The sequence below is a fragment of the Etheostoma spectabile genome, chromosome 7 (genome assembly GCF_008692095.1).
Source record: "Etheostoma spectabile isolate EspeVRDwgs_2016 chromosome 7, UIUC_Espe_1.0, whole genome shotgun sequence".
Lineage (NCBI taxonomy): Eukaryota > Metazoa > Chordata > Actinopteri > Perciformes > Percidae > Etheostoma > Etheostoma spectabile.
Genome location: NC_045739.1, coordinates 15,434,088 through 15,445,781, shown reverse-complemented (window position 1 = coordinate 15,445,781; position 11,694 = coordinate 15,434,088). Strand labels below are relative to the sequence as shown.

The following is an 11,694-nucleotide window of genomic DNA, read 5'->3' as shown; positions in this document are numbered from 1 at the left end:
CGAATTAGCTGTTAGCTAAACTAACGTTAGCTTGTAGTGTGTTGATGGTCCCCAAGCACTCTAACTGCCATCTCAACACCGGAACTAAACAGAGCTGATTTAGCACAACTTTCATGCATTTCTTTCACATCTAGTGCAGTCAGATTCACTGTGTTCACTTGGAAGGAATCACTGCATATGGGTAGGAGCTTTTAATGACATTTTGAACATGTTAAGAGGCTAAAAACACGTCTAAAACTTGCCCTGTTTAAGCCTGTTGGGTGCTAGCTCTAGCAGGGGGATAACACGGTGCAGGCAGCACCGATTGTTTTTGTTTTTCTCTCTACTGACAGCACTCAAATTTACAAACAACAGAGCTACATGTTGGAATCGTCCAGAAATCTCCTTTAATCACTCATAAAGCACATCTTATTTTATAAGTAATAAATGACTGTGGGTACATGTGTTTAATGTTTGAATGTGCATTTCAGGGCAACTATTTTTAAAACTATCAGTCTGACCTATTTTGATTTCCAAAAGCACTCTGGGTTTGTTTATATTGGTAAATTTATCTATTTTCCTAATCCTTTCAGTCTGGGGTGCTCAGGATAAATTACCTTTTACGCCCTAGGGATGATGGTATTATTTATAGTCCAACCAAGATGGTGCTCTTAGAAAACAAATGGATGTAAGTAAAAACAGGAACATGAAATTATTAAAAGAAAATAAGTAGCTTTATTCTTTAGTACAAGTTAATTCTATGGATATTTCCATGAAGAGACATACAAGGTCAAAGGACTCAATACCACATGGGTATTTATTACAATATAAACAATCATCATTACAAGAAAATCTGCTAGCTGTCATTGAGTGTTAACTTTACTTTGTTTAAAAGTCTACCAGTCCATGAAGGTCAATGTAAGATGCAGAGTGGCCTGTCCCATCAACCCCATAGGACATTCAGAGCAAAAACAGCTGAACATCAAAGAGAAAACAATTCATTGTAGCAGTAACATTTAAAGTATTACTGAACAATAATAAATGAAAAATGTACAATTGTAACCCCCCCCCCCCCCCAAAAAAAAAACTAAGAAAATAAAGGTGCATATTCTTATTTATTTAACTTGCTGCCAAGTGACCCAAAACAGTTAATCTGCACTTGCTGTAAAGCATACAAAACAAATGACAAGGGGAAAAAATTCATTACAAAAATGCACAGTGCATTTTCTGGTACAAAAATTTTGCTAGCAAATATTCGCCACATAAACGTATTGCTTTAGGTACTGAATAGCCATGCTCCCACGCTGTGATTTACCTGCCAAAGAGTACAGCTACAAACATAACAGGCTGATGTTAAAGCTGTGATTGGTAGCACTTGTATTATGGTTTTGATTGTAACATATTTTAAATTAAAGTGTAGTTGTGCAATGCAGTCTGCCAGTGTTTTTATTAATACTAATAGTCAGAAAGTCCAAAAAATACTAATCTCACACATTGGGAATTTGATCACAGATGCTTAATTTTCTCCTTTGTGAGAAGTTAGCTGCAGGTCTTCAGAGAATGTACGTTCTAATGGCATCTTAAATTAAACTTCAGATTGCATTTTTACAATGTTGAAAAAAATATCAAGTCCTTATTTTATATATTTTTTGGAGTGCTATTCAGTAACTTTGTGACAGGCAACAAAAACCTGCCTTTCACTCTCAATCCACAGGGAAATGACAGTTTGTGCACTATGATGGTAGCCTGCTGGTTGCCATTGTGCTGTATCTTATTTCAACAAAAGAGATATTCTAAGTAGATTGCCCCAATTATCCATATACTTATAATATATTTTGCTGCTTTTGACCACTACTGCAAGGTTGAAATGATGATAAATTCAGTTAGTTGGAGTCAATGTTTGAAGAAATGTTATTGAGAGGGAAGCTCTCAATTGGGTGTGGAAGCATAATAGGGTGTATGGCGAATAAAGCGTGGAGGTTCTTTGGGTGGTGGACAGAATAATCAGACACAATTGTCACTTAACCCGTCAGTGTTTGGCAACACCACTGGACTTTTTAACAGTCTTTTTCTTTAAAGAGTTTTTGTATAGAAGCAGTCTCTCTGTAGTGTGAGCTGGCAGGCGGTTCCTCTTGGCTCTTACAATACACACTGCCATCGGACACAGCCGGTCGAAGCCCCCTGAGGTGGCCGGTACTGCCAGCAGCTTCTTGGCGATGCCCTGCAGCAGGGGGAACCGATTTGCAGACTTCCAATACAACACACTGGAGTTGCTTTCCCACAGGGGTTCTGACAGGTACACATCAAGCTCTGCTGTCTTAATGGTCTTTGCAGGCGGCTGGAGGAAATTAAAGATGGACTTGCGCTTGAGGTCATTTCCGCTGACTCCGTCGCAGTTGTTGTCATCTGAGCTGCCACCTGATGCCTCCATCAGGGTGTTGCCTTGGCTCTCCTCTTTGCCATCCTGCATCTTCAACTCATTGCTTGTCTGGTCTTTATCTCCCTCTACAGAGGGAGATGTTGAGGGCTCCATGTTTTCTAATGTGGATTCAACAATGGTGCGAGCTTGATACTTTGACGGGGGTGTTAGGAAACCTGTCTGGTCCTCCAGTTTGGCATCAGAAAATGGCTGGGAATAAATTAATTTAAAAAACAAAATTAAGCAAGGATGAGAGTTCGGATTTTGAGATTAGAAAGGTATGATGCATATTTTTGTCTTTTATGTACTCAGATGTAACAATATAAACAGAGCTCTGAAAAAAATATAAAATGGGTATGAGATGCCATTTGATGCAATTTTGCAGTGTACCTTTTACGTTTTCAGTTCTGGTACAGTGTTTAACAGGAATTTAAAATTTAGTTTGAAAACTGAAAATTGTAGTTGCTTTAAATTAGGGCTGACCTGCTCTGTGGTTGCAAAATGTCAAAGCATAAAATAACAGCAATGTGTCTGTCCTAATTTAATACCTGCAGTTTGATCCTGGGGTCAAGAACGGCAGCTAGTATCATGTCCTTCTGGTGAATCAGGGACTGGAAATGTGTGTGGAGGCCTGTGCGCAGGGCCTTGTTAAAGTGGGTGTAGTTGGTGACAAGGCTCTCCAAGGTCTTATCAAGGCCAATGAGGGAAGGTGTGATGAAAGAGATGGTCACTCCATTTCCTTGCAGGACCTTGGTTAGAAGAGTTAAAAAGGAAATGTTTTCACATAATCTTCAAACAATATTATATCTTCTAACAATACTATAATACGGTATTTCCATAATTGTTTGATTTCTAGAGGGGTTAACCAAAAATGTAAGTCTCTTATCCTATCATCCAGGCTCAGTGTACAACTGACAAATTAAAACATCGCTGCAAAATGTATGGTTTAATGTTTTTGTTTGCTTTGTTTCAGTAATTAAAAGGTGCCCACTCAGAACAAATGTTTGCATACAGCCAATGCTGTATTTGTTACCACATTAGCCAACAATAAGTTTTGTTTAAGGACATGCAGCTGACGTCAGCTAAAGTGCGAAAATATTAAAAGATGGTAGTTTCAATGTCTATTACTTAGAGGGATGACAATCCTGTTTATTTTTCTTCTTGATTAGTTAATTTTTATTTGCCACACTAAATCTGGTCAGAAAAAAAAAACAATTTGGAAATTCCAGTATAAATAGAAGTGGTCGGTGTCTAAAAGGATCAGAACATATTCGGGTTTAAAAGAAACTTACTCTCATCTCTTATACGGGATCTTTGAAAAACATAATCCACTACTTTCATTTAATGATTTTTTTATTTATTAACTTTTTACCTGCAAAGCCTCCTCAAAGGGCTCAAGGAGACCCAGGATGTCAATCACTTGCTCCCTCTTGGCCATGACCAGAGGAGGGGCACTGGCTGTGTTGTTAGCCTCGATGCGGGCCTGGGCTAGGAGAGTCATGATGGCGCTCCAGGCGGACTCCTGCACCATACGCCGTAAAGAAAGCATCATGGAGTTCCAGCGACAGTTACTGGAGGAAGGGCACAGAGATACGTTGTACTCCTTCAACAAGACCTAAACATGAAATGATATGAACAAAAAATTGTATGATCAAACCTCAATTGAACAATTTATACGTCTATAACTATGATGTTAACTAGCTGTACCTCAGCTGTGCCTCATCTTTGGGCGTAACATCTTATTTGGATTATATAACTTTGCAAAAAGAATACAATACAAAGTAAAATAAACTTCCAAATCAGTTTTAATTTCTCAGTAAAGAAAAACAGTAATTTCTCTTACCTCGCTCCAGTAGGCACTGTTCCTAAAAAAAGCCACCACGTTATGGACCTGCGAGAGAAGGTTTTCCACAACCCTTGAGTTCTTCAGTGCCTCCTTAATTACAAGCTGCAATGTGTGGGCCACACAGGTGGTCCTGGTCCCAATCTGTAGCTCTGAAAAGGGGGACTCCACTTCAGACATCTGGTCTGACAGAAATGCCACCACCTCATCTCCATCTGGTTCTCCCCTATTGGATGAGCACATAATCTTGTAGTTGCAGAACAAATTGTTCCCAGCCAGAGCTTCTTTGGCCTGGTTGGTGAGGACGTAGCCGATGCTGCGAGGAAAGATGCCATAGCTTAGCAGCACACCTTCAAGCTCCCTAGCAACAGTGGTGCTGAGGTTTTTGTGGCTGAGGTGGCGGAAGGCCACAATGGGACGGCGGATCTGCCAGGAATCACTGACAAAGTGAAGCTGCACAATGACAATGGGTTCCTCCACTGGGTGGGATTGATCCCCTGCCCAGAGGTCAAAGGTGACATGAATGGCGTTCTCACCCTCTTTGGTTTTGGCAAGGCAGGCTTTAAGGTCCCGGATGAGCTGAGGCTTGATGGTTCTCTCCACTTCATCGTAGAGCTGTAGGCCCATAGAACGCTGGGATAGCTTGTGGCATTCAGGGCGGATGGTACTCATGAATGACCTGAAGCCTGCACCTTCAACAAAACTGTTGGGAACAAAATGAAGGTACATTAGCGTGGGACCTGGACTAGTGGTTGGATGTCCATTTGGTATACATACAGAATAGAAAAGTTGCCTTCTGCTGCAGGCAATTCAAAGTCTGGTGACACATATGACACATCCAAGGAAGGTAGTGAGAGTATTTATTTTACTTGGTGATTAGCAAACTTGGGGATTTTGACAACTTTGGACAACAACACAACAAGGACACTGTAACAGCCACTAGTGCTACAAGTCACCTGAGTGGCAGCATGTCTTCAGCGATCATCCTCAGTGCTGCATTGGCAAACTTTTTCTGGTCCATCGGCGCGGCTGCTAGTGCAGCGCCTGAGCAAGAGCTGGGACTGGAACTGGAACTGGGGGGCAAGGAGGGACTCCTGGATGCTAAAGCTTGTGGAAGCAGAACAGCTGTCTTCTGCTTGATTTTCTGACAGTCCTGCTTCTTCTCTAGCCTGACCTGCAGCAAAGAGTAGCAGAGTTAAACCAAGGTTGCCATGTGGTAATATCACTGAAAAAAATAAACAAACATGAAGGAATTATTCTATCACAGTAATGCATCCATAACCACCTTTAAACAATAAATTCTGGTGATTATTGGATTGACTTTGTTTGGAGGTACTTAACAGTAATTAAGCTCAAATTTGGCAAAGTTAAAGTGTGTCTCATTAGGTTAAAGTTTATAAGCAAACACAGGTGAGTCATAAAAGAAAATCATCATAGCAAGCTTACCACTTTAGGAGTTACTGGTTCAGTGTCTAACACAACATCACACTTGAAGTCCACCTGTAACACAATACATAATGTGAATGCACAGTACAGTGTTTCTAGGATTTTTTTTTTCTTTCATATTAATGGCCCACATAATGATCAGATAGTATATTAGTATTGATTTTATACGTAACAGGTAGCAATATCTTTGCATTTTTTAAACTGTAACCAACAAACATTTAACCTCCTACTGTATAGCCTTACAATGATTAATCAACTAGCATAATCTAATCTATTAACCATTATTGTCTTCAAACTTGCTCACTAAGAAATCATTGAGAAATAAACATTTCTAAAAAAAATGTTGAAAATCTGTTGAAGCTGAAAATGATAAGCTTTATTTATACAGTATGTGCTAAACTAAATAGGTACTGTACCTCTCCTTCCACAAACTGTTGAATATCAAGGGAAATGCTGTCAGCATCATCTTTGTACAAGCCCAACTCTGCTTTGCGTTTGATGGAGGAGTTCCAGTGATTTTTCACAGAATTGTCTGTTCTGCAAGAGGAATCAAAAATGTACATCAAAAGTTGATACGTTTTTACATTCACACCTTTATTTTAAGAATAACAACCAAATAATGCATATGATTGCTCTTAATCCATATTGCTAAATTTCAGCAACTCAATCACAACTAAGCGACCCACCTTCCAGGAAGCAGCTTGGCAATCTCAGCCCACCGGTTTCCCAGAACAGCGTGGGCTTTGTAGATGATGAGGTCTTCTTCATTGGTCCAAGAGCTCTTTCGGACCACTGGGTCGAGGTGGTTGTGCCAGCGCTCACGACATTGTTTTCCCAACCGTCCCTTCAGGTGCCTGGCAATCAAAGACCAGTGTCTGGTGCCGTACTTGCCCACCAGCTCGATTATCTGTCCGGAGCAAATACATATGTTAAGTGAAATGGGACAATGTTAGTTGCAAACTGTGTTTAAGTCAGATGTTCCATGTCAAGTTTCCACCTTTTCATCTTCCTCTCTGGACCAGAAGCCCTTAACTAAATCAGGATCCAGGTGCTTTTTCCAGCGATGCATACAGTGAAATTCTGTTCGCCCCTGTCAAAGCAACAGACAGGTTGTTTTGAAATGGATGAGTTGGATACTTGGCCTTCCTATATTTTACTCAACTTTAAAATATTACACTGCTGATCCATTCACTTTCTCAATAGATTTTGCCTCTGCTGATTACTTACTGGTAAAAAACTGGAAATGGTTTTCCAATTTTTTTCCCCAAAGTTGCTTATCAGGATTTTGAGATTTTCATCCTGTACACAAGAAAAAAATCAGTTCAGATAGAGTATAATTTAATGTGCGCTTTAAGGTCAACTTTCAGGTACAGGTTATCTTGAACAGTTTGTTACTTTTGACACAAGCTAACAAAAAGACTAATTAACAGAAACCTGTGTGACGCATCAGCACATCTGCCCCAGTTGGGCATTACATTTTTGTAACTGACAGTAATGTAATAAACTACTTAAAATGACAGTGCTCCAAATAATATTTATTTATGAATGTCTATTATGAATGTCTAAAAATATACACATCAGGGTCAGAGTCTTCTTTTCACTCACCTCTTCCTGAGTCCATTTGACTTTACACTTGGAACCATCCTTCTTCTCTGCTGCGTCCGAGTCCGTGTCAATGCACATATTACTATCCCCATCTTCTTCCATGCTGCAACCATACAGATTTACTAATAATTCAAACATGTATTACTGGATTTCAACATAAGAGATTATTAAGAGTGAAAAGAAACACTAGATAGTGACACTTTAGCTTACAATGGACATGGATATGAACATATGGCATGGTTGATATGGGCTTTATAATGTTGCTGTTGAGTTTGAATGTCATTTTTAATCATTAAAACACTTGCAAACAACATTTCACTTTCGTTTCACTTTGCTTTGGTGTTGCTTCCATGTTTCAGCTGCAGACGTAAAAACATGTCTGAACCTAAGGTTTACCTATCCTCTTAAAACAACAGCACACACATCACTCTATTAAGTGAGTTAAAAGGTACATTTAAAGTGCCCAAGATTGAAACACTATTAGAATGCCACAACTGATCCAGTGGTAGATACGTTGAAACAAGTTGTATGGCACTGCTGGCTAATGCTGCCCATTAAAAGTTGTCAACAGTTCTGCCATAGGTTCTTCCTTGAAAAACTGGATAATCCTGTTGATATTTTAAATTGTCACTACCAGAGAGGTATTAATTTAACGACGCGTTTATTATTGAGGTTGTAGTTTGCATGTTGAATTGGACTGTCTCTGCAATATACTGAGCGATGTTTCCAATGTTTTGCTTTCCCCCATACAAACCAGATCGGGCTGGGTTTACCCAGTCTAGGACCAGACTTAAACCGTTTGACATTTTCTGCGCAATGTGCTCAAAGATTTTAGATGAAGCCCAGGGAAACTGAGTTGCCGCAAATGTTTTGAAAACAGACATGCAAACTTGCATTGTTTACATATAAAAGTTACAAATAACATATAACTAGCTACTTTGTAACGATGTATGTTGTTTCTTGTGTTAGGTGAGCCGAAGACAAATCCTGGTGGACATTGAAGATCTAGCTATTCTATTTCCTTGTATACAGAACATGTGTATTTCACTTTCCTATCCTGTGTGTTGTGCACCACAGCAGTGAGCTAACTGTCCACAGAAAAGTTGACATAGCTTCAGGTTAGTGACTGGCTAACATTAGCTAGCAGCTGCAAACTAAACCAGTTACCTCGACATAAATATAAATCGTTCAGCTATAGCTATATCTAAACAATGCACTGGACAACCGACTAATTAGTCAAAAATAGTGTTAGCTAAACTAATTAACTTACGTTGCAACCTGGCTGTAACTTCAGGCTAAGTAAGCTAACTGGAGGCTCAGGAGCACGCTTGAGGAAACGTTGACTGAGAGTTGACTGTTAGTTTAGAAAGCAGAGCGCCTCTAGCTGCGCATGCACGCAAAAATGCAACATTTCTATCAGTAAAAACAAGGCGTTTGTAATAATTAGTAACTGTGATGAAAGGAGAACGTTAACCTAGCTGACGTGAACGTGGGGAAAACACAGAAATGCCTACCTAAATTTCAGATTGTGCAACTGCTTCTGGAATACAGCCAGCTTCCCCAATTCACTACCATGATACAACAGAACAACGTCTTTTAAACGGTCGTCTCACTCACCCTCTCATTGACACAACAAAGCAGTGCAAACACTTGATATATAGCTAGCTAGTAACAGAGTCACGATGGTTATATTTAGAATTATAGCTGTGAGACATTTTCACCCTGCGCATAGAACATATACGCACTTTATTTTAATAGGCAACGTAACATCCAGAAACGGTAGCTAATGTCTTCCACACTTACCCGCGCGACATGTCTCCTCTGTCTCTGCTTGTGATGCAAACTGGAGCTACTGCTAGCTAACAGCAACTAAAACAAACGGTCTTATGACAACGAATGAAAGCTCAAATAGCATACCCTGAATGAAATATCTTGCAATTATTAAAAAACAGAAATAGTACTCATGAAGTGGTATCGGAAGAAAATTACCCGGGAATGAAAACTAGGGGTTGTGTTCAAGAACAACATGGCTACACGGCTAGACACACACTCCCCGGAAACTATCCATGTGAGCGACGGTTTCAACCGACGCTAACGGCTGATGTGCAAACGTTAGCTTATAGCTACATTCAGGGGTTCTCTTAACGTCAACAAATCAATTTAAACACATAGCTAACTAGCTAGCTAGTGTTCGTAAACGTTGTATTGACTCGTGTGTAAGGGTGACACTAGTTTAGCATTAATCATATGTTACACTTACCTTTTTACAAAATTACTGTTGGGTCACTTAGCTATCTAGCTAAGTAAATTAACATATTCTGCTAATGGTAGGCAACAAATCATAAAAAATGTCATCTAATCTAGCATAATTTTATTTACTTCAGCTTCATTTCGGATTTGTCTTCCAAAATATTCTGTCAAAGGGCACTGCTATTTGTAATAGCTAACCTATAGTTTATGAGGTCAAAGAGGGAAGTTAGCTAGCTAAGCTAGAAGCTAGTTAGCGTTAGTTAAGTTGGAATGTTACAGGCTTCTACAACCTAGCTAGCTACTTTGCCCGCATCCCTGATTCCCTGCCGTCAAACGTGTTTCTAAGCAACTGTGGGTTCATCACAGTTACCAGTGTTTCTAACACACTATGGCCATTCCACGTCCGAGAAAATACCGTGTTGATTGGGTTTTGTTTCTGACATAAGATAATGTGTACCTTATCGCATTAAAGGTGTTCTTTATCCCAATCTTCTAAAATTCCGTTTCCTACGTAGCTAATGGTAATGAAAACGTGGGAAACTATATCTGTTACACACTACTACACGGCCTTGACTTCTGTTTATATTTTTTAAGCATTCATACCATCAATGAATCAATCACGTCATGTGTTTCTTATTTTGACCACTAAGTGGGGCAGTTATACAGTAATATAACTTTTCACCTGTCTATTTTCTTCCTACTGTTGAACCAGTTTTTACCTATTTTTAATTAATAATTGACCTGTTCATTCGGTAAAATTGAAATGAAGGTGTCTCTATCTTGTGCAGACGTAAAACAAAGAAACGTGATAAAAGCAGATACAATACAACAACGAAAAAGAGACAAAACAGCCATGATAAAAGAAGTTTATACAAAATGTGTTTTCAATAATTATCAAATTTGCTATTCAGTCTTAATTCTGTTTTGCTTTATTGTTATTTTTTTTATTTTACTTTTAATTGCCTCTTTTCTGATCATTACCTTCTTTGTTGATGTCATTGATTTATGTTATATTTTCAAAACGTTTGTTTATTTTCTCTTGGAAACCACTTTTTTGTGTTGCTCTATAAAGTTAACATTATTATCTGGATTTTATCACACAAACACATACAACATAGTGGAGAATAACTACAGGAAACAATAAAATAACCCTTTATATATTGCAACAGACAAGATGTCTTATCACAATTATTCTTTTCTCTTCCCTTCTGCAACCATACACAACATTGTTGGTTCACATCAATCATGTTTGAGGGCTTTTGTTGTGGTGTTGTTATGGATAACATTATATTCTGAACTTTTGATCACAGAAATATTTAGCTATGTGATAGTTTGTCTAATGTGTTGGCACTGTCATAAATGTGTTATTTGCTGATTAATCACATTAATCAGATGATGATGATGATAGCATGATTTGCAGAGCTGAAGGATAAAAAAAACAGTACGTTTGTATAATAAAATAATTTGGAGCTAAAAGGCAGTCACACTTTATAATAACCATCATCAACAAGTAGTAAATTGATAGTTAATTTAACTTTATTTAGTTATTTTACTGTTAATAAAGTATGAGATCATAATCATGGATCTATTTTGTTTTCTTATTATTAGTAATGTTATAATTTATGTTGTATTTTATTACTAGTTTAGTGTAATATAAGATAATTTGTTTATAGATTCAGATAGATAATACTTTGTGGTTAATAATTGTTTTGTAAACCATCTACAAACATTATTTTGATGGCAATTATAAAGTTGCAACTGATGCATGAGAGAATAATTAGTTATTGATTAATAAGTGGTTTGTGCAAAGAAGGATTGTGGAAGTGTACTTTTCTGTATATTGTCATCTAGACCAATGTTTTGCAATTTTGTGTATCTGTTTGTTTAAATAAATTTTAAAAAATGATCGCAAAAAACAAGTGATTTGTTAAGCATCATGTTACATTTTTTGGTGATTTGTATAAGAGATAATTATTTAACTATTTGTGCACAGATAATATAGCCATCCAAAGAATGTTTATTGATGGTTTACAAACAACTTCTTAAAAGTTTACAAATAATTTGGTTATCATACTGAAATAATTTTCTTGAAGGGATCCATAACGTATTCTGATTCTGATAACTGACATAATACTGAATTCTGACATAATAT

General features: G+C 38.0%; 1 protein-coding gene across 5 annotated transcripts; it reads right to left on the bottom strand.

Annotated features, from left to right (window-relative positions):
• Positions 1–778: 778 nt before the first annotated feature.
• On the bottom strand, positions 779–9,849 carry LOC116692792 (zinc finger BED domain-containing protein 4-like). 5 transcript variants are annotated; one of them, XM_032521318.1, is made up of 13 exons: positions 9,096–9,397; positions 8,807–8,860; positions 7,293–7,395; positions 6,915–6,986; positions 6,685–6,777; positions 6,374–6,594; positions 6,104–6,224; positions 5,688–5,741; positions 5,198–5,415; positions 4,242–4,944; positions 3,771–4,013; positions 2,947–3,147; positions 779–2,608 (listed from the first exon to the last, which is right to left on the bottom strand). In XM_032521318.1, the coding sequence occupies exons 1-13, from the start codon at positions 9,104–9,106 to the stop codon at positions 2,009–2,011; spliced, it is 2,694 nt and encodes an 897-aa protein (XP_032377209.1). In that variant the 5' UTR covers positions 9,107–9,397; the 3' UTR covers positions 779–2,008. The 5 variants fall into 5 exon arrangements, with proteins under 5 accessions (XP_032377209.1, XP_032377213.1, XP_032377210.1 ...); XM_032521322.1 differs by lacking the exons at positions 8,807–8,860; positions 9,096–9,397 and adding an exon at positions 9,553–9,849; XM_032521319.1 differs by lacking the exon at positions 8,807–8,860.
• Positions 9,850–11,694: the final 1,845 nt, after the last annotated feature.

Bases quoted from the DNA above. Each gene is read 5' to 3' on its own strand.
- LOC116692792 (XM_032521318.1), bottom strand. The intron at 6,778-6,914 runs GTAAGTAATCAG...TTGCTTTGACAG, and splicing joins CCATTTCCAGTTTTTTACCA to GGGCGAACAGAATTTCACTG. The intron at 5,416-5,687 runs GTAAGCTTGCTA...TCTTTGCTGCAG, and splicing joins AACCAGTAACTCCTAAAGTG to GTCAGGCTAGAGAAGAAGCA.